General features: G+C 37.6%; 1 protein-coding gene across 2 annotated transcripts in view; it reads left to right on the plus strand.

The window, feature by feature from the left end:
- The window catches only part of CHGB (chromogranin B), a 191186-nt gene extending 166998 nt beyond the window's left edge, over positions 1–24188 (plus strand). For both annotated transcript variants that reach the window (XM_072634416.1, XM_072634417.1), the window contains 4 exons: positions 9071–9117; positions 11273–11366; positions 19918–21689; positions 23781–24188. In XM_072634416.1, the coding sequence (XP_072490517.1) occupies positions 9071–9117; positions 11273–11366; positions 19918–21689; positions 23781–23864 (1997 nt within the window). In that variant the 3' untranslated portion in view covers positions 23865–24188. The remainder of the gene's footprint in view (positions 1–9070; positions 9118–11272; positions 11367–19917; positions 21690–23780) is intronic.
- The last annotated feature ends 1997 nt before the right edge of the window (positions 24189–26185 follow it).

Below are 26185 nucleotides of genomic sequence, written 5' to 3' on the forward strand. Positions count from 1 at the left end.
CCTAGCCTAATCTGGGGAGTATCTAACTTTCCTACTACCCATGTTGGGTGAGAAAGAGTATTAAAAGGATGGCAATTTGATTTTACCCCAAAACCTTTGCCCCAAAGAATAACACCTAATGTGGGTTAAGGTGGTGGGGGTTGGGGAAGAGTGAAAGAAATCTGGTGTGTGTGTGTGTGTGTGTGTGTGTGTGTGTGTGTGCACTTAAATCTATGGCTCTTTCTCTCTATCTAGATATAAATTTAATCTAGAGTATCTTAAATTGTTTATCTGAGTTCTGACAAAGATAGATGTTCAAAAAGATATGTGAGTATAAACAGTGCAGTACTAATTGGTATTTTGCTTCTTGTATTTTACTATGAATACATAAAACATAGTAAAATGTGTGCCCAGAATGTATGCATTTGTGTGTGTGCACACATATGTATAATCAATTTGTCTGTATATATACTTCATTCACTGTGGTGGTGTTTTCTAACACACTGTAATCAGTTTTGGTTAGCTAATAATAGAAATTCCTATGGGTATTTCTTTCAATTTCACATCCTTGGGGGAGGGAAGAAGAACCAAGTAGGTGAAGACAATGGAAAAAAAATAAAGATTAAATCCTATAAAGAGTTCTTATATCAGTTTTGGAAATGAAGCTGAAGATGATAAGTATCTGGCAGTTTCTGTGTCTGTCTGTGTGCTTCACACTTAGTAGTTTATCTTTCAAAATTATTGTCTCAGAAAAAAAAAATACCCTTTCTGAGATCTCTAAAATTTTTGAATGGGTATAAATCTCTTCAGGTGAGCTTATTATATTCCTCCCTTTTTATGATGTAGAAATGAATAAAACCTATTTTCAAAATCCACCATTTTTACTTAAGAACTACACCATCTGTCAGATTTCAAGTTTCTTTTTAATTTTCCCCCTTACTATGAGTTGTTTTGATCCCTTACCTTGCTTGTAGTGGTCATTTAATAAATGTTTGTTGAACTATAATTTGCTGCTGAAATTATAGTATGTTAATCTTTTACCCAGAGTCAGTAAGTCACAGTGACTAAAGGGCTAATATCCTCAGAGATAGAATGACCTGGCTTATATTCCTGCCTCTGACATTTACCAACTGTGTGACTCTGATTGCATAAGCTATACAAGTTACTTTGCAAATCCAAAGCACTTATGCATTAATATAAAGCATTTAAAGAACAATATAAAACTTCTCAGTGTCCTCAAGCAATTCTCTAAGGATATAAGTGCTGAACATTTGTTGATCTGCATTTGTAGGGGGAATTAATTTACCACCTATGCTAGTAAATTCATGAGAGTAGACAGAAAAAATTTCTTACCACTTGGATAGTCTTACTGTCAATGGATCTATAGTTTTATATATGACTGTCACCTACTAAGTTCAAAATTTAGGCACAAATTAGAGTCAAGGGAAAATCTGTTATGTTGCAGATTATGTATCTTCAGAAGATTTTTATTTACATAATCCTTAGGAGATAGTTTAAGCAAATATATTTCTATTCAGCAATAGGCATTGCTGTGTGATTGAAGGAGATAAAATGAATAATTTAGAGTCTTTTGTGGTCAAAATGTTTTTAAGAATTGATATAGGCTCAAAGACTAAATAAAGTCCTTGTATATATCCTGCCTTGGACAACAAACACAAATTTATGACATTTATGAAGACTGTTTTAAAATTTTATTATTTAATCACAAAATAATCATAACAATTTTCTTATCCATGAAAATACTTCAACAAAACTTCATATTTTCCTACATCTAAAATGGAAATGTGTAATTTGGAGTTCACAATTACAGGGCTGAGAGGAACCTGAAAAGGCCATCTAGTCATGACTTTGTTGATGAGATGTCCTATAAAGGAGACTTCATAAATTCACATAATGATCAGTGTTGTTCCAGTGACTTCTTCGTTAAAAATAACTGGTCATGGGGTAGGCACATTATATTTGTCACTATCAACAACATAGATAAAATAATACTTTGATTTTCATTTGACTTCAGTATTTTCATCCTGCAACCAAGACTAAAGTGAGGTTGTGAACATTTATGATGGTAGATCCCAGTTTTGAGTCATAAGAAATTCCTTTTATGCACAGCTCAAAAGTTAATTTGCCATCTGCTTATTTGATTTACAATTTGATCATTTAGTTTTCCCTTCTTAGAAGTTTTGTGAGTCTTGCTTTATGCAAAAGTTAACTAATTAAAAGCGCTGGCATAACATGAAAGGGGATACCTTATGGGACTCAAAAATCATTTGTTTGATGTCACAGATGTTATTAGTAGATGCAAGCCAATAACAATTAGCATGTCACCCCAAAGAAAGAAGCTTTGGATTTATTTTCGCAGGCAGAACTGATGTGCTTATTTTCATAAGCATAGAGCTTTTGGTCTAATTACAAAGGATCAAATGGAAAGATGGGAGCCTTAATCCCATAGAAGTGAATTGTTCTGCAAAATTAGCAACTGAAAAATTAATATCAAGCTGCAGTTTGTTGCTATGAAAAAGAATACATTATCACCCATCTGAACATATTGTATATTATTACTTTGGCACCTATAGTGGTTAATAAAAGCAATTCAGTAACACTGGGTGCTGAGTATTTTACAGTTTTATGTAAAAAATAGAATACTTTAAAAAAAAAGCAGAGTTGGGGGCAGGTTAGTTCTAGCTAGATTTTAATAGATAACTTTATATTTCATTAAAGGAGCAATCACCTTGAAGCTTCACTCCAAAGAATTTTACAGATTTCTCACCTGAGAAAAGTCAGATACACAGCATGGACAGTCTTAGGAAATAGCCTTTCCTGGGACGAAATTAAAACAGCTGGTGAACCACCCTCCAGAGAGACTACATAGAAATGGAAGCAAGGAAGATAAAGGTCCAATTTATTGAAATTGGAGCATTTAGTAAATTTGCCTAAATTTCCTTCCCTGGCTTAAATTTTCATGCACTTTGCTATTCCAAGTAACCCTTTTGTTACTGAACTAGAGAACTTTAATTTCTTTGGCTATTGTGTAAAGGATGAAAGTGAATGGAAGTGGTAGTATTTTGTTTCTATGTCGCTACCTATCATACTACTACATATGAAGATAAGGTAGCAATTGATTGAAAAAAAGTTTACAGGGTAGTAATCATCCAAAAGATTGTTATTGCTGTTTTACTGGTTAGTATTAAGTGTTTTTAAACACTTGAGTTTTGTTCTGTCTTTCTCCTATTACTGTGTGACCTAGAACCACTCGTTATATACTACTCTGTCTGAGCTTTTCTGTCTGCAACATGGAATTCTGGGAGGACTGTGGTGATTTTACCACGTAGAGGCTATATATAAATGCTTTGAAATTCTCTAGTGAAAGGGGCTTTAAAAGGACAAAGTAAAAAATGTAAACTATAAAGGACTAAGGAGCTTTGCAGAGTCAGTCAAAAAGCGCTTGCTTAAGGGTTTACTATGTGCCTGACACTGTACAAAGTGACAGGCAAACTGGAATGCCTTGAGTCATTTCTTTACGATAGCAACATTTAAAATTCAGGCTTAAATGGAGATTGAAATTTTATTGCCTTAAAAAAATTGTCACCATCAATCCATCAACAAGCATTGGTTAAACCAATGTGCTAGGCACTGTGCTAGACGCTGGGGATACAAATAAAAAGGATGAAGCCACTTCTGTTATCAAAGAGCATACATTCTAACAGGGGAGATAAGAAGCAAATCCCGAATAAAATAGAAATAACAGTTGGAGGGATCAGAAAAGGTTTCATGTAGAAGGTGATGCTAAGGCTGAATCCTGAAGGGCCAGGGATTTTATGAGGGTGAGGTGAAAAGTGAATGTATCCCAGACATGAGGGATAGCCAGTGCAAAAAATACAGTGACCAGAAATGGAGTACCACATGTAAGGAGCAGGGAGAGGGCCAGTTTGGCTGGATCACAGCATGTGAGAGGGGAAGATATATACAATGAAGCTAACAGGCTGGGGTCAGTTTGTGAAAAGCTTAAAAGCTAAACGGAGCGATTTATAATGTTTGGTTCTTAAGACAACTGCAAGTTATTGAGTAGGAAAATGACATGGCATATCTGAGCTTAAGAAAAACCACTTTGGCAGCTATGTGGATGGTGTATTGGTGAGGAGAAAGAATGTCAGTAGGGAAGGTTGCTGCAATAATCCAGATGAGGCATGATGAAGGCTTGAATCAAAGTGATGGATATATAGTAGAAAAAAAGGAATAAAATGCAAGAAATGATGTAGAGGTAGAAAAAGCAAAAACTGGCAACTAATTGGATATATAGATGAAAGCAAGTGAGGAATCAAGGATAAAATGGTTATTAATCTAGGAGACTGAAAGAATGGTGGTGTCTTTGACAAAAATAGAGGTTTGGAAGAGGAGTGATTGTGGGGGAGAACATGAGCTCTGTTTTATACACATCAGTTTGGAGATGTCTCCAGAACATCCATTTTGAAATTACATGATGATTAATGACTGGAGCTCAGGTGAGAGACTGGGACTGAATTTATTGATCTGTGAATCATTTACATAGAGATGATAATTGAACCCATGGCTGCTAAAGATGATGATACTTCTGAGAAAAACTATAGAGAAAGGATGGAAGACTGATCAAAGGAGAGGGTAAAGAAGTAGCCAGGCAGGCAGGAAGAAGACCAGGTAAGGTTGTTGTCATGAAAACTCCAGAGAGGAAATAATATCCAAAAAGGTGGTCAGTAATGTCAGATGCAGTAGAGAAGTCAAGAAGGATGAAGACTGAACTCATTGAAAACTTTGGAGAGAGCAATGTCAGCTGAATGCTGAACCTGGAAATTAGATTTCAAGGGGTTGAAGGAGGAGCCAAGAGGAAGTGGAGACACTAAGTGTAGACAGCTTTTGTGTTTTAGGAGTTTGGCTGAGAAAGTAGAGATGTAGTATGATAACTTGAGAGTATGGCAATTTGGAAATATGTTTTAGCTATTTCTGGAGTAGGAGGACAGAAGAAAAATTATGCATACATATGTGTACATGTTGTGATACATATACACTGATTTGCCATTCAACATATCTGATTAATATTTATACTAACACCTTTAGGCAGCTTTGTGGCTCCAAGTTTGGTTTGTTTTCCTAGATATCCCAACAGGATGATAATGTTGACAAAGCCAACTTACCTAACAGTTTAAGTGACTTGCCAGGGGTCACACAATAAAAAAATATGTATATATGTTTGTGTGTGTGCTAAATACACATACATATACACATATGTATGTGTACACACATGTACATACACACATGTGTTTGTTGTTCAGCCATTTTAGTCATGTGCAACTCTTCATGTCCCCATTTGGGTCATCATTAGCAAATACAGGAGTGATTTGCATTTCTTTCTCCAGCTCAATTTACAGATAAGGAAACTGAGGTAAATATGGCTAAATGGCTTGCCCAGGACCACACAACTATCAAGTATATGAGGCCAGATTCAAACTCAGGAAGATGAGTCTTCCTGACTCCAAGTCCAGCACTCTATCCATAGCCTCACCCTAGCTGCCCCAATTCAACAAAAATTTATTAATCACTTCCTATTTGGAAGTGAATGAGTACCAGAGTACAAAGATGAAATAAAATCCAGTTGTAGAATCATAGATGTAGAGTTTGCAGGGACCTTGGAAGTAATCTAGTTCAACTCCCTTATTTTACAGATAAGAAAAATGAGACCCTGAGAAGTTAATTAATTTGCCCAAGGTCACATAGGAAGTAAGTAGCAAAGCAATTCGTGTTCTCAAAGAGTATATAGTCTAAGTGGAGAAAATGACATTTCACAAAAAAGTATGATATAAATCAGAATGTGTTATTTTTATAAGTGTGGTACTCCAGGAAATGTGAAACTATTTTATTCACATTCATATGAAAATATTTTTTTCCCAAATTCCTGGCAGTCTTTCAGACAAATGATTCCATAATGAATCACCCACGGACTCAGGAAAGCAAAAAAAAACCAGTTCTGCCAACCCGATCTATGTATCAACATGTGCAGAGCACTGCAATCTAGATATAAAATTGCCTGAGTCAGATTCAGGTTATTAACATTAATATATCTGCCTTTTGGCAACTACATAAAATGGAATTGTTGACTTCTCTTTTCTGCAAGATAAATTTCTCAAAGAACCTACCCAACATTATAGGAGCTGGCTTGACTGGCATAGAGCAGATTTGCAGATAATTAAGAAACTAATTACCAGTTGCCCTCCTCCCTCAAAAAAAAAAAATCTCTGAGCATCTCAACTCCTCCTTGAGGTCTATGAGTCATAAAGCTCATGAAATCATGAAGTAGGTCATAACTCACTACCCGCATCCTTTGGAGATTGCAGGGAGTTCTTCACACTTCACTCTCCCCTCTGCTGAGAATTTCTTGTTCTTTTCTTGGGCAGAACTTACTGGCTCCTCAGGAATCAAAACAGTGGTGCCATAAGATTTTCAGCCTTGTATAATGGATAGAACAATGGGCCAAACAGAGGAGGGAATTGGAACTCTTAAATTGTGTGTTCTGCTTCTGGCTTAGTCATTGAAAAATAACATTTTCTATCATTTACCTTCCTTGGGTCTTAGCTGCTGTACATAAAATGGGGGGAGGGGAATGTCCTTTGCAGGTCAATGAATTAAAATGCATTTATTAAATACTCACTATGTGCCAGGAACTTTTCTATGTACTAAACTACAAATATAAAAAATAAAGAAAGAACTGATAAATAGAAGTATATATATATATATATGTATATGTGTACATATATATATATATATATATATATATATATATATATATATAGAATGATTTTACATATTTGTGTCTAATGGTGGCTATATCTAGGACTGGGGGTCAGTGAGGAGGGGAAGGAAAAAATTACATGATAACTTAAATATATATGTATTTATATATATGCATAAAAGGAATAGCAAGTTGTATATAATGGATTTGCAGTTTCATGTGTATCTTTTTTTTCTGCTATGCGAAGGAAGGGCTTGTGTTATTTCATAAATTAAAAATATAGTTTAAAAAAACTGATCCCTGTCCTCAAGTAGCTTGCATGCTAATAGGGAAGGAAAACACATGTAGAGAAATGATGGTCGGGAAGGGAGTTTGGGTTTATAGAATCATAGGGATCATGAATTGTCTGTCTCATAGGGCAGATGGCAGACGTACTTTTTCCAGCAGCAGTGGTAGTACTGATCTAGATACTGTGTACTGACCAAGACACAGAAAGTATTGGGGGTCAGGATGGTATTCACAATGGCATCAGGGAAAATGACAAAATGGCCTCTCTGATTGGAATGGAAATCATGATCATGTCAACTAGATATAGTGGGCTCAATGGGCTTTTCCTCACTCCTTAAGACAGTTTAGCCCTCAGGGTCATCTATAAGTGAGTAGGCCTGCCAACCAGTGGGTATGGGATCTGAGGCATTTCCTACCATGTCTCTTTTCCTTCATTCTCTCTTTTCCATTCCCATACAGGTAAAACTAAGTTAAAATGAATATCAAGCATAGCTTTGATGAAGCAAATAGTGAAAGAACTGCCTAATAAACTTTTTTAAAGTAGTGGTGGGAGGAAGAGAGGAACCCAAACTTTTGCCTTGTGGTGAGAATGAGGAGGAAAAAAAGAAAGATTATAGGTTAATATTACTATATAAACCTCATGCCTTGTTTTTTAGCAGCAGCTACTAGAGATACCTCTCCTCCAGTTCCCCTCCCCAATTTCTGCCTACCTGTTCAATTAGATTTTGGCCCCTATGATAACAATGCATGCTACAAAGCACAGTTGGGTTTCACAGTAAAAGCAGAAAGCCTCCAGTGGACAATACCACACATGGACAATTTTCACTGCAAATGAGTGGCATTTTCAAAACTTGCTTGGCTTTGCTCCTGCTCTACTGTAGACTTGAGCACCAGTAACTCTCCTAACTGCTGTTAGGAAGGGCTGTAGGGAGAGGGTTGGAGCGAGGGAGGGAGGAAGGGGGGGAAGAGAGAGAGAGAGAGAGAGAGAGAGAGAGAGAGAGAGAGAGAGAGAGAGAGAGAGAGAGAGAGAGAGAGAGAATGCAAAAAGAGAAAAAGAAAAGCATAGCACAGAATCCAACCTGAAATCTAAAACCTTCATGAGGATTTGATCTACACTAGGAACAGGTTCAGTTCTCTGTTCTGTCTTCAAAGAATGTGTAGTGCAAAGAGCAGAGAATTTATAGTTCTGAGAGGAGGTTGGGCAGGGACCCTTCATTGTTCAATCCATGGGCTTCAGAGGGAAGGGAAGGGAAGGGATCTACCCAGTGTACCTCAAGTTGGACCCTCCTGGCTTAGAGTGAATGTCAGTAGTAACAGTTTCTCTTCCAAACAACAACCCTGAAGCTCCTGTCCCTCCCAGTGTGCTTTATCTATTTTTTCTTTTCTATTAAAGAGTCCATCCCCCTGACTACTTTTTTAAAGAGGCCTGTTCACTGAATGGGCATTACCTCACTTTAAATGAGTGCCTGAAAAGGCCTTAGCCTAAAAGGCCAAGGTCTCCCATTGAATCCTGGACTCCCATTGAATACTGGACTGTCTCCAATCATTCTGATGAATATCTGGTCACTGGATCCAGATGACTCAGCAGGAGAAAGTGAGGCTGGTGACCTTGCACAGCCCTCCCTCACTCAAAACAAAGTCAAGTGCAAGTCATGTCATCATTTCTCCAATGTCATGGTCCTCTTTGAAAATGAAAGGATGAACTCAACAACAAATATAGTCATGAGCCTTAGATTTGAGTCATAATTCCAACACTTACTTAGCTTTGTGACTGTGGACAAATCATATGACTTCCCTGAGCCTCAGTTTTATCACTTATAAAATGGGGGCATTACCTGTAACACAAGGTTGTAGGGTGGGAAATCACCTAGCAATCTTTAAAGTGATATAGAAGTGTTAGTGATGGTAATTGTCTCATGGAGAAATGCACATATTGTGAATTTTGATTCACATATTTTAGTTTTGTTGTGTTTTTTTTTAATTCATTCATAAAACCTTCAACTCTTTCTCTACCCTCTTCTAAAGCTGTCAGTTGCATGCCAGTGGATAAAGGAGACCACACAGAAGAGATGGTGAGTTGAAATCATAGGTGAAAGCTTAATTCTAGAATTCCCCTCTTCCCCTTCACCTCCCCAAAGTATCCACCTCCTAGGCCTAGTTTTGTCTCTTCAATTTTTTTTTTCTTAAATGGTGGTATTTTATCTCTTCCCCTCTATCCTTCCTCCAACCCCAGCATCAATGTGATGCCAAAACCATTTGCTAGTTTCAGCTGTGAAATTTCCTATGGTTAAAGAAAGTGAGCTTTCAAAGTTTGCTACAAAAACCTGATCCTTTGAATCAATCAACCAACAAACAGCCATTAAGTGCCTACTGTGTACTAGATACTGTGCTGGGTATTAGAGAAAAAAACACAAAATGAAAGTCTCTGCTCTCAAGGAGCTACATTCTATCAGAGAAGAAAACATGGTGCATATACAACTACAAACAGAATAAATACCAAGGAATTGGAGAAGTATGGAACAAGCAGCCAGAGGGTATCAAGACAGGCATTGCAGATCCCCTTACACTAGAGCCCTAAGTTTCAGACAAACTCCCTTTGCCACCTGGAGGTCTTGGGTCTTTTAGAATCAGAATCAAAGTTTCAGGATGTGGGGATACAGGCACCTGCTTCTCCTGTGCTCCCCCAGTAGGGCAGTGGCCCAATATTGGACAACAAAGGAGGTCCCAATCTTGCATAATAATTTCCTTCTGGCATACTTTGAACTAAATACTTTTAAATATAGTCAAGGTCACATATGCTTCTTTCCCCCCCAAAAATAATTTTTTTAATTGTGACCTTGACAAGTATCAGCAAACATGAACATCTGTATATAAAGAGAGGAATAGGAGGGGAAAAAAGGATAGTATATAAAACCAGGAATCTCTATTATACCCACATCACTTTTTTTGAAAAAGTATATATCTAACAGGGTAGCATCAACACTTCCCTGCTTGTCTTTGTCCCCTTCTGAATTGTCTTCTGCTGTCTTCTATTTTTCTGTTTCTTTGACACTTTTCTCTTTTTGCACCTCCGTCACTTCCACATACATACCACTCTCCCCCTACTTTTGAAAGCCTAATTTGTACTTGGTATTATGCTAGGGACTATGGGAGACACAAAAGAAGTAAATGGTACCCATCTTGAGAAGCTCAGAAAAATATTTCTTTATTTCCCTATTCTTTCACCTATTGAAGTGCTTACTCATTCAAGATCTAGATCAAGTTTTATTTTTCCCAGGATGTTTTACCTGCCCAGGTGCCTGGACCTAAATAGTTCTTTTTCTTCTGAATTCTAATTATGTTTATTATTTATGTCTTTAATTTGGCTCTTGGCATTTGCTATTTTGAATTGGTGGAAGCTTCTTAGTATAATAGAAAAGAAGTGAGCCTGACTCAGAAGACCTGAGTTCTAGTCTTGAATCTTCCACTTAATAGTCATATGACCCTGAGCAAGTCACTTAACTTTGCTTGAAACCTGGTTTCATCAACTTTAAAATGAGTGTGTTGTATTGGATAGTCTTCAACGTCTCTTCCAACTCGAAAATCTATATTCTATGATTCGATGTCTCAGAAGACAGGTGGTCTACTTAATTCTTCTTTATCCAGTTATCTTTTCTACTATACCCACTAGATTTTATGCAAGTAAAATAAAAATTCTTGTTCAGTTGACCCTAAATCTGCATAAATTATCAGCGCACATACATAATTATCTCTATTGTTTCTTTTCTCCTTAAAGGCAGGTTCGGCAACTTGCATTTCTTAATTCCCACAGTTCTTAGTACAGTTGTACATAATAGGCACTTAATAAATATTTGCCAATTATCTTAAATATCAACATCCATATGTATTTCTCTTTTAGATTCATATACTTATTTATTTTCCTATCAGTATCAAAATTTCGTTATGTGGTATTAAGTTTTGTGGTGTTTCATCTTTGTCCTAACATGAAGCAAAATTGTATTGACATTTTAGAATATATGTTTTAGAAATAAATCCTGATTATAAATCTGTATTAATGCTATAAGAATCACTAGATTTTTTTTCCTAGGTGTAACTTCTGTAATTTTATGTGACTTGTAGATTTCACAGGTGTGTAACACATTGACTTGCCCCCTTAGATGCTTTTTTTAGGCAGTGCCCTAGACTGAACTATTAAGATTCTGCTAATGAAATTATCTCTTTCTCTAGGTGACCCGCTGCATAGTAGAGGTCCTTTCCAATGCTTTATCAAGACCAAATGCTCCTCCCATAAGTCTGGAGTGCAGGAAAATCCTGAAGAAGGGTAAGTGTAATCTTGTGCTCCCTGACTTGAACTGAGAGACTTGATGGTGCACAGCAGCCTCCTTTTTCAGATGCGATTCAGTTTCATTTTAATTTGGCAATCACGTGGCTTCTGACCAGGGGTGTGTTGAGAAATGTTTAACCACTGGCCCTCAGGGAGAAAAATGCACACATGACAAGCTTTAGAAGTTTAATCTGCTTTATTAACATTTTCTCCATCACTTTCTAAGTCTAGACAAATAATCAAACAATAAATCAAACCCTGATTTATGGTATTTGATGACTTCTAAGGTACAAATGCTCTCACACTGAAAATTTAACAATTGGCCTTTGCAAGCCAGTATAAACTGGCTCCAGCCCAACCCTACTTCTGGCAGAATAGTGTGAGAGAAAGATGGATAGGCTGGGCAGCAGAAGACCTGAATTCTTGTCCCAGTTCTATCACTAGTTAATCTATGTGACCCCACATTTGACAGATGAGGAAAATGAGGACAGGAAGGTTAGGTGATGAAGCTTTCCAAAGTCATACAGGCAGTGTCAGAAGATTTGAGCCAAATCCTCTGATTCTTGATCGAGTGCTTTGCCCACCATGTTGATGATCTCTTGGGTGACTTCTAGCTGTAGTATTTTATGTAGCTCATCTAAGCAGCAATTTACTAAAAAACTACTGTTCGGAAAATTTTGCTGGGCACTGAGGGAGAAGCAAAATCTTAAAAAGACACAGGGCTTAAAGTCTAATAAGGGATTATGACACATACACAAATACCTGTAACATGAAAGAATATACAATAAGTAGTTTCGAGAGGTGTAAAAAAAGTATTATGTGAAGCCCAAGTTGAGTTAATGTTAGGTCATTGTTGATTACTGAGTAGGGGTAGAAGGAAATCAAGAAAGGCTTCTTGAAAGAGATGGCATTTGAATTGAATTTTAAAGAAGAGTTAGAATTTCAATAGGTGAAAGCAGTGGAGGGAATTTTGTGTACTGGGGAAAATGTTAGCAAAGCTCCAAAAGTAGAAAACTATAGGGAGTATTCAAGGTGACAGTGATTAAACCAATTTAGTTGTAGTTACAGAATTCAGGGAAGAGAATAGTAGAGATATAACTGGAAAGGTAGGGTGGTATCAGATTGTGGAGGGCCTTGAATACCAGGCAAAGGAATTTGAATTTCATTTGGTATATGATAGGGAACTACTGGAAACTTTTGAGTGTTGATATAACCAAAACTATTCAAAAGGGGAATTAATTTGATAGAATTATGAATAATTGATTGACATGGGGAGAGAATATAGTTTAGAAGGTTTGTCAAGAGATTATTGCAATGGTTCAAGCAGGTGGTAATATGGGCTTCTAGCAAGATGGTAATAATAGGAATAGAGAGAAGGGAACAGATGTGAAGGAAATTTTATCAGGGTTAGGACTGAAAGGACCTGGATGACTGGATACAGGTAAAGGAGAGGAAAGATTTAAAAAATAACACCAAGACTAGGTGGATAGTGATATCATAGATAGAAAAATAAAGGAAGGTTAGAAGAAAGAGGTTTAGGGAGATAAATAGGTGAGGTTCAAACTCAAGACATGCTGAGTCTGAATTGCCAGTGGGACATCCAGGTGAAAATATCTCTTGTGCAATTAGAGATGTGAATTTGAAGACTGAGAGAAAAGAGCAGAACTAGAGAGATAAACTTGGGGTGATTGTTAAAGTCAAATGAATATTATTGCCACAGTAGGTAATGTAAAGAGAAGAGAAAAGGGAACATCCACTATTGTGGTTGTTGCTGTGTTTGTCCTTCGTTTTCAAAGAGGAACATGCCATCAGAGAAATGATGACACGACTTGCACTTGACTTTGTTTTGAGTGAGGAAGGGCTGTGCAGGTCACCAGCCTCACTTCTCCTCCAGAGCCATCTGAATCCAGTGACCTGATATTCATCAGAATAACTGGAGACAGTCCAGGATTCAATGGGAAACCTTGGCCTTTTAGGCTAAGGACTTTTCAGGTACTCACTTAAAGTGAGGTAATGCCCATTCAGTGAACAGGCCTCTTTAAAAAGTAGTCAGGGGGATGGACTCTTTAATAGAAAAGAAAAAATAGATAAAGCACACTGGGAGGGACAGGAGCTTCAGGGTTGTTGTTTGGAAGAGAAACTGTTACTACTGACATTCACTCTAAGCCAGGAGGGTCCAACTTGGGGTACACTGGGTAGATCCCTTCCCTTCCCTTCCCTCTGAAGCCCATGGATTGAACAATGAAGGGTCCCTGCCCAACCTCCTCTCAGAACTATAAATTCTCTGCTCTTTGCACTACACATTCTTTGAAGACAGAACAGAGAACTGAACCTGTTCCTAGTGCAGATCAAATCCTCATGAAGGTTTTAGATTTCAGGTTGGACTCTGTGCTATGCTTTTCTTTTTCTCTTTTTGCATTCTCTCTCTCTCTCTCTCTCTCTCTCTCTCTCTCTCTCTCTCTCTCTCTCTCTCTCTCTCTCTCTCTCTCTTCCTCCCCCGTTCCTCCCTCCCTCGCTCCATCCCTCTCCCTACAGCCCTTCCTAACAGCAGTTAGGAGAGTTACTGGTGCTCAAGTCTACAGTAGAGCAGGAGCAAAGCCAAGCAAGTTTTGAAAATGCCACTCATTTGCAGTGAAAATTGTCCGTGTGTGGTATTGTCCACTGGAGGCTTTCTGCTTTTACTGTGAAACCCAGCTGTGCTTTGTAGCATGCATTGTTATTATAGGGACCAAAGCCCTTAGGGTCATCTGTAAGTGAATATATGCCCATTCGGGCCTGCCAACCAGTGGGTACAGGATCTGAGGCATTTCCTACTGTCTCTTCCTTCATTCTCTCTCTTTCATTCCCATACAGGTAAAACTAGGTTAAAATTAATATCAAGCATATGATGAAGCAAATCATGGAAGAACTGCCTAAGAAACTTTTTTTAAGTGTTGGTGGGGAAGGAGGGGAATCCCAAACTTTTGTCTTGTAGTGGGAATGAGGAGGAGGAAAAGAAAGATTATAGGTTAATATTACTATATAAGCCTCATGCCTTGTTTTTTAGCAGCAGCTACTAGAGCCACCTTCCCTTTGGTCCTCCTCCCCAAACTCTGCCTACCTGTTCAGCTAGACTTTGGCACATCTACTATAAATGGCAGGAAAAAGATGAGAAACTAGCAAAGGAGAGAGAGAGAGAGAGAGAGAGAGAGAGAGAGAGAGAGAGAGAGAGAGAGAGAGAGAGAGAGAGAGAGAGAGAGAGAGATGTTTGTAAAGGCCAGAGAGGATAGAATACCCAGAAATATCTAATATATCAAATGCTGCAGAAAAGTCAAGGAGGATGAGGACTTTTTAAAGCTCACTGGATTTGATGATTAGAAGGTCATTGATATCTCTTAAAGAGTAGTTTTAGCAGCATGGTGTGAAAGTTAGATTGCAAGGAACTAAGGAGTGGGAGGTGAAGAAGAGGGGAAAATTTTTTCAAGAAGTTGGGCAGTAAAAGAATAGAGAGAGATCTTTGACTTGGTTAGAAAGGTCAAAGAACTTTTGTTGTTATTGGATAGGGAAGGTGAGCTTGTTTGTAGGCATATGGCAAGAAGCAAGGGAAAAAGAGGAATACTGAAGATGTCTGTCTTGGCATTCAGCTATATTCATTCTAAATTGAAGTTGGATGCTGGCATACTTTTATTCAGTATGCTATTATATACATACATACTTATATACATACATACATACATACATATATTCAATGTTAGAGCCAGCTTACGATATAATGTGCTCCTTGCTTCTCTCAAGTCATCCAAAAATAGAGAGAACTGGATTTGAGACAATGTGGTAGGCTTATCAAATCTGATCAGTCCAGATTGTATGCTAACTATCTAGAAACTTGAAAGTCAGCCAAATGAAATTTAACCCTGCGATCTTTCTTTTCTTTAGTTTCCAGATATGGTGGAGATATATCAAACTGGATATAGCCAAGGTCAGACCTCTATGACACAGTAATACAAACCTACTTCCCAGATGATACTGATCTTAATCAATATTCAACCAACAACACACCTTCTTTAAGAACAATATTTAAATGAGTTGGAAATGGAGGGAGGAATAGAGGAGAATATAAGAGAAGACAGATTGGGAGAAAAGATTGAAAAATAAACCATTCTTCTAAATATATTCCTCTTGACTTGCCATAGTTATATGTTAGTGACTTTAATATTGATGGTAAAAACCACTTGACCTACATATGGTGCTGATCATTTAAAAGTCTCTTTCAGTGGGTGCCCTTTTAGAATAGAAAAGGTATACGTGGATTCCAACTCCAGCTTGAAGAAGGATGTTTATAGGGCTAATTTCTTTGTCTGGGGTGCCAAGGACATTGATGATGGTTTTAATTTTAATTGTGATCTAAACGAATACAAACAGTGCAAGACCTAATAAGAGTAGATACAACTAAAGTGTTTTCCGAACTCATGCGCGCTTTTTTAACTGTGTACAAAAATCATGACAGATAAAAACAAGTCAAGAAGATTCGTTGCTTTTTTATCCTTCTCTACTCTTAAAAAAATCCTGAGTTAGAAATAGTGGAATGAAGCTTTTTATTTTTCCTTTCCTCCAGCACATCATACCTCAATCTCTTCTAAAAACAAGTAAAAATACTCATTAAATATCTGTTGAAAGAATAACTCAGTGTTATCCAAACACCTAAAGTAGCCTGGAGGTTGTCTTCCACTGGTGTGCATGATACTTTTAGGACACAAGAGGTAATTATTTGTAATTTCTCTCTAAGACTTGCCTCTCCATACATCTCCTTTTCTTTTTTTTTTTGTATCCTTTTCTTCTTCTCCTTCCTTCTGTAGAAGAAGTAGACTATGAAAGGGTGGATCTCTGTGTATATCTATGTGCACAGAGCAATGGGATGGTCTTCAAGAGTCTAGACACATAAACACATTTCTCTCTTCCGTGCCATTCACTTGTCAGTATAAATTCCATTTATTCACCCTAAGAATTACTATTTATGAGTCCTTAGTAAAGTCTCTGCTTTCTAGAACCTAGACCCCTAGTAGTCAGTGACCAAGTGCCTGGGTTCTCATGGTCCATGAGACAGCCCTAGAGAAAGTCATTAATAATTAAATGATGCAGCTTTGACTTGAGGTCCTTATAAGACAATATCTTCTTTTTCTATGTTTTCTTTTTCCTCTTCCTTTCTTTCTTCTCTGTTGAAAGAGCACCAATGATTTCATTGACTAGAATGCTAAAGAAATGGCTGATCCCTGTTTTTGAGTTACTTGCTTTTAAATCTCCCTTGGATTCACTGCTCTTCTTTCTTAGTCTTCTTCCTCTCAGTCTTTCTCTTTACTTTTCCCTGTTTCAATTCTCCATTAACTCTTCTTGAAACCAGTATGTAGTCCTTGAATTAAAACAAAAACTTCAGGAAAGTGAGAATCATAGAAATTTAGAATTTTTAAAACTAGAGAGTCTTGGAATTAGAAAGGATCTTAGAAATCTTTCAGCCCAATCTTCCAAACATTCTACAGTAAGGATCCCTGCTATAGCAAAGAATAACTTTTGACTAATATCTGTAATGCTCCAATTTATTTAACATAATAACTCACATGTACATACTATTTGAAGGTTCATAAAGCACTTTGATCAAAACAGTCCTTTGGATCAAAAGGCCAATATTATTATTCCCATTTTACAGATGAATAAACTGGGGCTTACAGATGTTAAGTGCCTTTCCCAAAGACAAATAGCTAGTAAGGATTGGAGCTGGGGTTCAAACACAGATCTCCTGACTCCATATCCAATCCTATTTCCACTACCCCATAATGCTTACACATTGGATGGCTTTTTTGGTTGTTCTAGTGACTTTGAGATTAGGATAATGTGGAACTTGTCACAACTCAGTATTTCACTCCCCACAGGAAGATTCCTAAGCCTGTCAGCTGGGATTGCAGCCTTCATTCATTATCATCTGCTGTGGCTTACAGCTAAATTTAGCAGAGTATTACAATTTGGACACTTTCTTCAAACAAGAACCTAATTAACTGGAGAAAAATTCAAAAGAAAACATCTTTTGCATTAAGTTAATTATAGAAAATGTTCTTGCTTCATTTAGAGGCAAGTTTCACTTGGAAGCTGAGGTGTGCCCTTAACCTCCCTCTGGTTATGATAAAAGGTTACTCACACCCATACTCAGCACAAAGTATGAAACAAAAGCTCTGCCCTAGGATTGCCATTCACCCCTGCTAAAAAATGCTGCTTTTATGGATTTTCTAACCTTTCCGACTCTGAAATTTGCCTATATCTTGAGAATGACTACTTTTCCTTCCTTAATTGTTTTCTTCTTAGCTAGCTGGACCCTACCGTTCTCTGTGATGATGCTAAACTTCCAACCCAACAAAACTGAAACTGATAATGCAGCACATTACAACTGCAGCTGAATGTCATCTACAGCAAAGAAGAATAATTGGAATGATGAAATTTCCATTGCCTTGTAAAATATATAATCTAACAGTCATTATCTTGCCAGCTTGTGTGCTAAGGAATGGGAACACATCCTACCTGAGCAGTTCTGAGATCAGTGGGATGTCTGAAAAGATATTTTGGCGATTAACTCTTGCTAAGATGTTTGGTTGGTGGCTCAGAATGTAAACGATATCACCCGTCGCTATAGAGAGGGAAACAGCAGCCATTAGGAACCAACTAAGGGAAAATGATAGCCGGTTAAATGTATTTTATCTTTTCGTCAGATTATTATGCAATGTTGTGGACAGAGCATATGTAGATTTGAGGAGGTATTGAGATCCTTGGGAGAAGAGGGAGAAACAGAGGCTGCATGATAGAGCAGATCGCTAGATTCATACCTAATTGAATAATAATAGCCAAAGAATGTTGATTAATGAATTAGTATCAACCCAAGAGGCCTGCTATCCTTGACCTTAGAACCATTTAACATTTTCATCAGCAATTTGGAAAAGGATATGTGGCAGATGTATCCAATTTACAAATGCCACAAAACCTGGAGGGAGCAGTTTATATATTGAATGATGGAGAGTTTGTTGTTGTTGTTGTTTTTTTTCCAAAAAGGACAGGGTGATTTAATGAATCATTTCTAACAAGATGACATTTAATAGGGTTAACTTTTAAGCCCTGTACTTAGGCTGAACAAATAAATTGACAAGGGTAGACTGGAGAGAAATGTGATTTAATATCCGTATGTACAAAACATATTTAGGAATTTTAATTGATGAAAAGCCTACTTTAAATCAATAGTGTGCTGAGTTTGCCCAAAAAAGTTAACATGTTTATGTACAGTCTCCAGAATAAGGGAGATAATAGTACCACTCTACTCTAGGTTTGTCACATGATATCTAGAGTGTTGTGCTAAATTCTGGGCATCACATATAAAAGGGATATTGATATACTGGAACATGTCCAGAGGAAGAAGACCAGTATGATGAGGAGTCTTGAAATGATCACATGAGAAAGATCTGAAAACACTAGTGCTATTTAGCTTAGAAAAGACCTAGAAGAAAGGGGTATAGTAGCTGTCTTCAAATATTTGAAAGGCTGTCATACGAAACAGGGATTTGACTTATTGTTAGGTCCATCAGATATAAGTGAGGCCTTATAAGTGAAAGTTTTACTTTCACAAATTTCAGCTCAATTTAAAAAAAAAAAGGACTTTCTAACAACTAGAAGTCAATGAAAATTGAATAAACTATTTTACAAGGTAGCAAGTAACCTTTCACTGGACATTTTTAAACAACGTCTCTTTTTGTCAGAGGGTTTCCTTATCTCTTCCTCAGTTATTATGTCCCAGCCTTTCTTAAATCATAGGCACTATCCACATAGCACAAAAGAAGAGATTAATTCATTGCCCTAAGTGATGTGATTATAGATTATCAAAATAGATCATTTGGGGGTAGAGAAGGGGATTTATTGTGGCACTTGAATTATACAAATTGACTGTTTGCCTTGATTAAATTTAGTTGATCTGTGATCATATTTCCATCTTACTTAATAATCTTTCTATTCCTAGGATCAGGATGAGTACAATAAAGAATGATCCTGAGACTCAATGATAGGGACACACCAATAGAGATATAAGTATTAATATATTTGACTTTGCTGAGATTGAGTATGTTCATCTATTAAAAAAGAGGCTGATCCCCTCTAGTTCTAAGATGTTTCTTATTTTGTATTTGAATTTTGATATAATATCAATATCTAATTCTTTCTGCTAATAAAATGGAATATGATGGAAGAAAAAAGAAATTTACAGGATAACTTCATTATATATTTAAAAGGATGAACAAGTTGTACGTAATAGATCTGCAGTTTTGTGTGCAATCATCATTTTATTATACTGTGCTATGGAAATGTTTGTTTTAATCTATAAGTTAAAAATAAATGTGAAAAAAATTAAGAAAAAAGAAAAAGGTATTCAGAGGCCATCTACTTCAGTTTATACCTCAGCAGCCTTAGGATATGTGGAAATTAGTAATTCTTGAATTGTTTGAAACATTATAAGTTATAACTGTGTTCTTTGAAACTTTTATTTTAGGTGGGCAACAGGACAAAGGTGAAACAGAAAATGACAGTGAAAAGTCCAAGTTTGCAGTAAGGTTATTAAGAGACCCGACTAATGGAGAAAATCACGTACCCATGAGTTTGGAGGAGGAAAGCCCAGCAGAAGAGGAATCTAAAAGGCAAATGGAAGAAGGCACAGAAAAACTTCAGCAGGAGGAAGAAGGTAAGGAAGAAAGAATAAAGTATCAACCAAGCTTTCATCTTCATGAAGATCAAGGTCTTAAAGAGGCTGGAAAGTACCAGGCTGAAAACAGCAATGAGAAAGAAAAGAAAAGGGTAGAAGGAGGAATTGAGAAACATAAAAAAAATGATCACAGTGAAGAAGGAAGTCGGGAGAAAGCTCTCTATGAAGAGTCAGGGGAGGTTCAAAATGCCTTTCTTGACAAAAGAAACCAAGCCACAGATAAGACCAATGAAGAGTTTGCAGTCAAAAATAACAGATACTCTGTGGAGCATTCCAAGAAGACACATAGCCAAGAAAAAAGCAGCGAAGAGAGCGAGGAGGACAGCGAAAGTAATAGCAGTGAGAAACGTGGCTGGGAGCCTAAAAATCAACACGGAAGGGAAGAATCAGACGAAAGTGAAGAGGCTTCAGTCTCTGAAGTGACCAAACGTCGACTGAAACCTAGACACCATCACAGGAGATATAGACTGGATCGGTCCTTTGAAGACAGGAAAGCTCATTCTGAAGAAAGAAGAAACACACTTGAGTCTGAGGAATCAAATGAAGATAAGGACCATTTCTGGGACAAGAGGGGCCACCAAAAAACCAATTATGAAGACCTACAGGAGGAACCAAGTTATCATGAAGAGAAGGGCAGTTACCACAGGAGCCATGGTTTTGATGATCTTGAGGAAGAAAGATACAGTGACAGGGCAAGTGAAGAGGACAGATATAAGAGACATCACAATGAGGAGATGCAGGAAGAAGAGAAAAGAAACTATCACGACAGACAAACTGAAGAGGTGGGACATCACTATGATGGAGAAAGTGAAGAAGGGAGACACTTTGATGAGGACAAGAGCCGCCATCATGGAGACAGGGAACAAGAACCAGGGGTTCATTCCACTCATGGAACTAGAGATGATAAAAGGTATTCCGAAGAAAGACAACACTTTGCAAAAGAAAGCAACATGGACAATGAAAGGAGGCATCCTAGGGGAAAGACAGAGCAAGACCGAAGCTATTTGGACCATGATAAGAGAGATAGTGAGGAAGGTGATATAGGAAAGTGGCAGCAGAGAGAAGATGAAGATAGTGAAAATAATAGAGAGGAAACAAGGTTTCCAGAAAAAGAGTTTAATGTCCATCATGCAGAAGAGAAGATGAAGAGATTGGGGACTCCATACAGTCCTTATTATGAACCCCTCCAGTGGAAGAACAGACATTTGGAGGAAAAGGACAGAACAAGTGATCAGTTTCCCAAGAATGAAGAGGAAAACAGATCTAGCCGGAATGAAAAGACTTTCTTCCCTGACTACAATGATTATGCTTGGTGGGACAAAAAGTCATTTGTAGAAGACATGAATCAGGAGCATAATGAGAAGAGAAATCTCATCAGCATCCCCAAATATGATCTGAAAAAGCAATATGACAGAGTTGATGAACTTGCCCAGCTTCTCAATTACAGGAAGAAGTCTGATGAGTTTCCAGAATTCTATAACTCTGATGCAGACATGAGAAAAGACAAGATGGTCAGGAATGAGAATGGTGGCCTCGGTCAGAGACCTCTGACAGAGGAAGAGGTATGGCCTTTGAATTTTATTTGAAAACCTTAGTCAATGTTTAATCACACATGAGTCCAAGAATATCTGATATTAGCAAATGGGGGAAGTTAAAGGGAAGAAAAATTACAGAGGGAACTTGCCTCTCCTAATGGAGCATAGTTTCCTCCTAGGTTTGATTATCTAGTGTATGTGTGGGTGAAGGGAGGGAAGGGGAGGGCATAGCTAAGAAACAAGGCCCTTATTTGCATTATCACCTTTCTTCTATTCGTTGATTCTTGTTCATTTTACCATTCATTAATGCCTCCAGTCCTAAAGGAGACACAGATTATGAAAGAATGTGTTTGGTTTCCAGCTAATAGTTCTTGTGGAAGACAAAGGAAACTATAGCTAAGTAGAATTTCAAATTTGTGGAGATCATTTTTACCAAAGCTATTGCTTCCTACCTAAGCAATGCACCTTTTCCTTATTGATTCACGTAAAATGGACAAAAGTCACAATGTCCCTAAGTAAGTCTGGCAGCTTGTCAGATTTGAGGGGTGGGAGTGGGAGTGGATCCAGATGTCTATTTTCATTGCTGCAGGTAGAAGGAACAATGGCAATGCTCATTGGCAAGTGCTTTCCAAATGATGGCCAAATGATCTGTAGCATTGAAAGGTTGAATCACACAGTCAGCCCGTCAGAGGGAAGACTTGAACCAGATCTTCCTGATTGTGATGACAGTTCTTAATACACTACTCCATGCTGTCCCTGGGTATTAAAATTACGTGGGATTTCAAAGACCTTAGGAAAAAGTAATCTAAACCACTGGCTCTATATTCTCCCCTTTGCTAAGAGTAATTTCTGCAAGTACCCACCAAACCATATGATGGAATGGACTTTTAGGGACACTTGCCACTCATAATGGGGGTCTGTGGGATCCTCATGTACCAAATGTGGCCCTTTAAAGACTAGTGCTTACTAAGGGTATAGCGTAAGTAGGAATGAAAATGTTTTCAAGTTAGAGAAACAATGACCATGGGAAATTTGTGTAAATTAAGAAATATGTGGTGGAGGAAAGGGTAGTGAAATATTCTGTCACAAAGCTATCTTGCCAATAGAAATTTGGAAACCATTTCTTCAGGTTTTATTTACTCATTACAGAGAATTTTCCACTTTTTCAAGGTATGATTCTTCATTTTTCTCTCTCCTCAAACTTAACACATTTTAACTTGTATAAATCATCTTCCAAACAGCTGGTTGGAACTTCATAGCTACCATCTTCACCACGTTACCAAGTAGAGAAAAAAAAGAGGAAATCCTGAGGGTGTCAGTATTTGCATTCACCATGTTACTATTTTATAACTATTTGGAGCACTATATCTAACTTTCCCTAAGTTTTCTCAGGTTCTTTCAGGCCCCAGTTGGAGAAAAGTGAAGGCCCAAAGTCAACTCCCACAGAATGGCATTAGACAGAGTACTTTTGAAATATATCATCCTCTTCATACAATCAGAAGATTGGAAGAAATCCCTAGTGCATGGCTTCTGAATCTTTGTTGTGTCATGGACCCCTCTGGCAGTCTAATGAAGCCTATGAACACTTTCTCACAATCATGTTTTAAAATTCATAAAATAAAATATGGAGGATTATGAAGAAAAGCAATTATATTTAAAGAATTAATAAAAATATTTTTTAAAGTTCATGGATTCCAAATTAAGGACCCAGCTCCCAGGGTATTTTTGTATCCATTCCCCCAATCCCAGAAGGTCAAATCTATCTCACAAAAGAAGAGCTAAAACTTGTAGCTCTTTTCAAGGAACATGAAAGTGTAGAGTGCTGGAAAGGGCAGTGAATAATGAATCAGAAGATTGTCACTACTTACTGTGTGACTTTAGGGAAGTTACCAACTCTCTGAGCACCAGTTTTTTCATTTGTAAAATGGCAGATAGGCTCATTTATTTCTAAAGTCTCTCCATCTGTAAAGTTTTAAGCTTTTATGCTAGAAGGGGTAGAGGTGGCAAGCAGAAGCCTGCTTACTTTTATTTAACCCATACATCTCAAACCTAGAGCTAAACTTCTGTTTAAATCTCCTGTTTCTTGGTCTAAATCCTCTTTCTAATTTTTTCTTACAGGAGAAGGAACTAGAAAACTTGGCTGCAATGGACATGGAACTACAGAAAATAGCGGAGAAATTCAGTGGTACCCAGAGAGGATGATCACTCAGGGAGCAGTGGTACAGCATTTCACAGCAGAGGGTAGCTTTAATATACATGCATTCATACTACCTAGTCTTGACATATGCTGCCACCAGAAAGTATAATTTACCCAAAGAGAGTTAGTAGAGTTTGCTGTTCACTCTGTATTTACATGGTTGGAAATGTCCTTATTGTTTTCTAGGATGCTATTGAAACTTGAATAGCATGAATTTTAGCATATAAACTTATATTTGAATATGCTTTGTGATGAGTGTGCTACTGTCCTTCAGAAATATATTATGCCTCCTAATTTGAAAAAATAAAAAAGTAATCTAGGACCAAATACTTCAGCTTTCTTGACTTTCTTTTTCTGTTAGGGAAGAGTATGATATTTAAGTATGATATTTGGGTATATTCTGCTGGTAGACTATTACTGAAACAATGTTTAGATTTAATGATCTCCCAGGTACAAGATGGTGGGTGACCCTCCTGAAGTTACAGAAGGCATGGAGTAGAGTGGCCTGATGGTAGTTACACTCTGTGACACCTTGTAGAGATGTCAAATACTAAAAATGGTAAAAGCCATTTCAACAATATTCAGTATATATCAGCTTTCAAATCTTTAAATTATTGTATAGTCAATTAATTATATAGTCAAGTAGTCATGTCTGATCCCAATTAGGGTTTTCTTGGCAAAGATACCAGAGTGTTCTGCCATTTCCTTCTCCAGCTCATTTTACAGATGAGGAAACTGAGGCAAACAGGGTTAAGTGACTTGCCCAAGGTCACACAGTAAGTGTCTGAGGATAGATTTGAATTTAGGTCTTCCTGACTGCAGGCCCAGCACTCTATCCACTGTGCCATCGACCTGCACACATTCTTAATTATTTAGGATTTGAGAAAGCAGCATGGTAAAATGAACAGAACACAAAAGCTGAGGGAGTTGTGCATCTGAATGCCCTGATCTCTCACACTTAGCTGAGTCACTGGAGGCAACTTGCAACTCAAGTTTTCCACATCGTTATGATGAAACAGTAAATAAGCCCCATGATTCTTCCAGGCTCCAAAATTCTAAGATTCTTTGCTTTGTTATTTATTACCTGCCAGTTTATTTCTTGTTAGCACTTCTAGAGTTCTCTCCTTGCCAGTTTTGGTTCAAGTTTTGAAAGAGATGAGGTGGCAACTGGCAGATAATGAGATCTGGGGATTACAGGTGGATTCATTTGGCCATGTTTGCTCTCCTCCATCATGCATAATCAAGAACTGGCTGTATTGGCAAAGCCAGATTTATCAGGTTACCTTTCTAAAAGTATTAGATGGATCAATATTTCTTTTCATAGGAGCTATTTTAACTAGGGAAAAATAGAGCGACTTGAATGTGGTCATGCCCTGACACTCAGAAAGCTAAGTAAGGAATCTGACAACAAATTATCCTAACCCAAATAATCATCAATACCACCCCACCTTAAATGAAACACTGAAGACAGTCATTTAAATGTCATTTAAAGTCAGTTCCTTTTTTTAATTAACTAATTACAAAAAGATCCCAACCCTTTCCTTATTACATCCAATTGATGGCTATTTTATGATACATGAAACAGTATTTGTGCACATGCTCACACACGTACCCCTCCTTTTCTTTGTAGGGCATCCAAAAGCCAAAACAGCAATTACCCAAATGGCTAATAAAGGAAAAAACTAAACTGGAAGGCCAAAGGTTAATAGGAGGAGAGAGAGGGAGAATAAATAGACAAGGAGTGGAAGAGGGGGAGAGAGAGAGAGGGGAGAGGAGGAGAAAAGAGAGGGAAAGGGGAGGGAAGAGAGGAAGGAAGAGAGAGAGAGAGAGAGAGAGAGAATACCAGTGGAGAGGATGCAAAGCTCTGCAATGCACCAAAACTATAGCCCAGAAAATGACACACAGCAGATGCTCCACATGGGAGGGACAACTGGCAAAAAGCAGCACACACAGCATGGTCCAATTTTTCTCCAGCCTATAAACAATGCATGAGACAGAACCACAAGAGTTTATTGCTGGCACCTATTGTCTCTCAAGTGCTATTTGTACTGTGGTTTTTCATGTCTAGTATAGAGAGCACAGGCATATGAAGATATCAGAGATGCCCATCCATAGCTGAGAATTCGATCTGTGTCATCAGAGTTCAGTCATAGTAACTGGGCTATTGCTACATATTTCTAGTTGCTGCTTTTGGGGATGTCCTATTTTTCCCAAAGAGGAATTATTTTTTTTAATTTACTACATTTTTTGAATACAGTGAATTAGCACCCATAAGTCACAGCCATTCCATTCAGTTTTCTAAGTTGCTGTCACATAGTTTATGATT

Source organism: Notamacropus eugenii, chromosome 1 (genome assembly GCF_028372415.1).
Source record: "Notamacropus eugenii isolate mMacEug1 chromosome 1, mMacEug1.pri_v2, whole genome shotgun sequence".
In the NCBI taxonomy this organism is placed as follows: Eukaryota; Metazoa; Chordata; class Mammalia; order Diprotodontia; family Macropodidae; genus Notamacropus; species Notamacropus eugenii.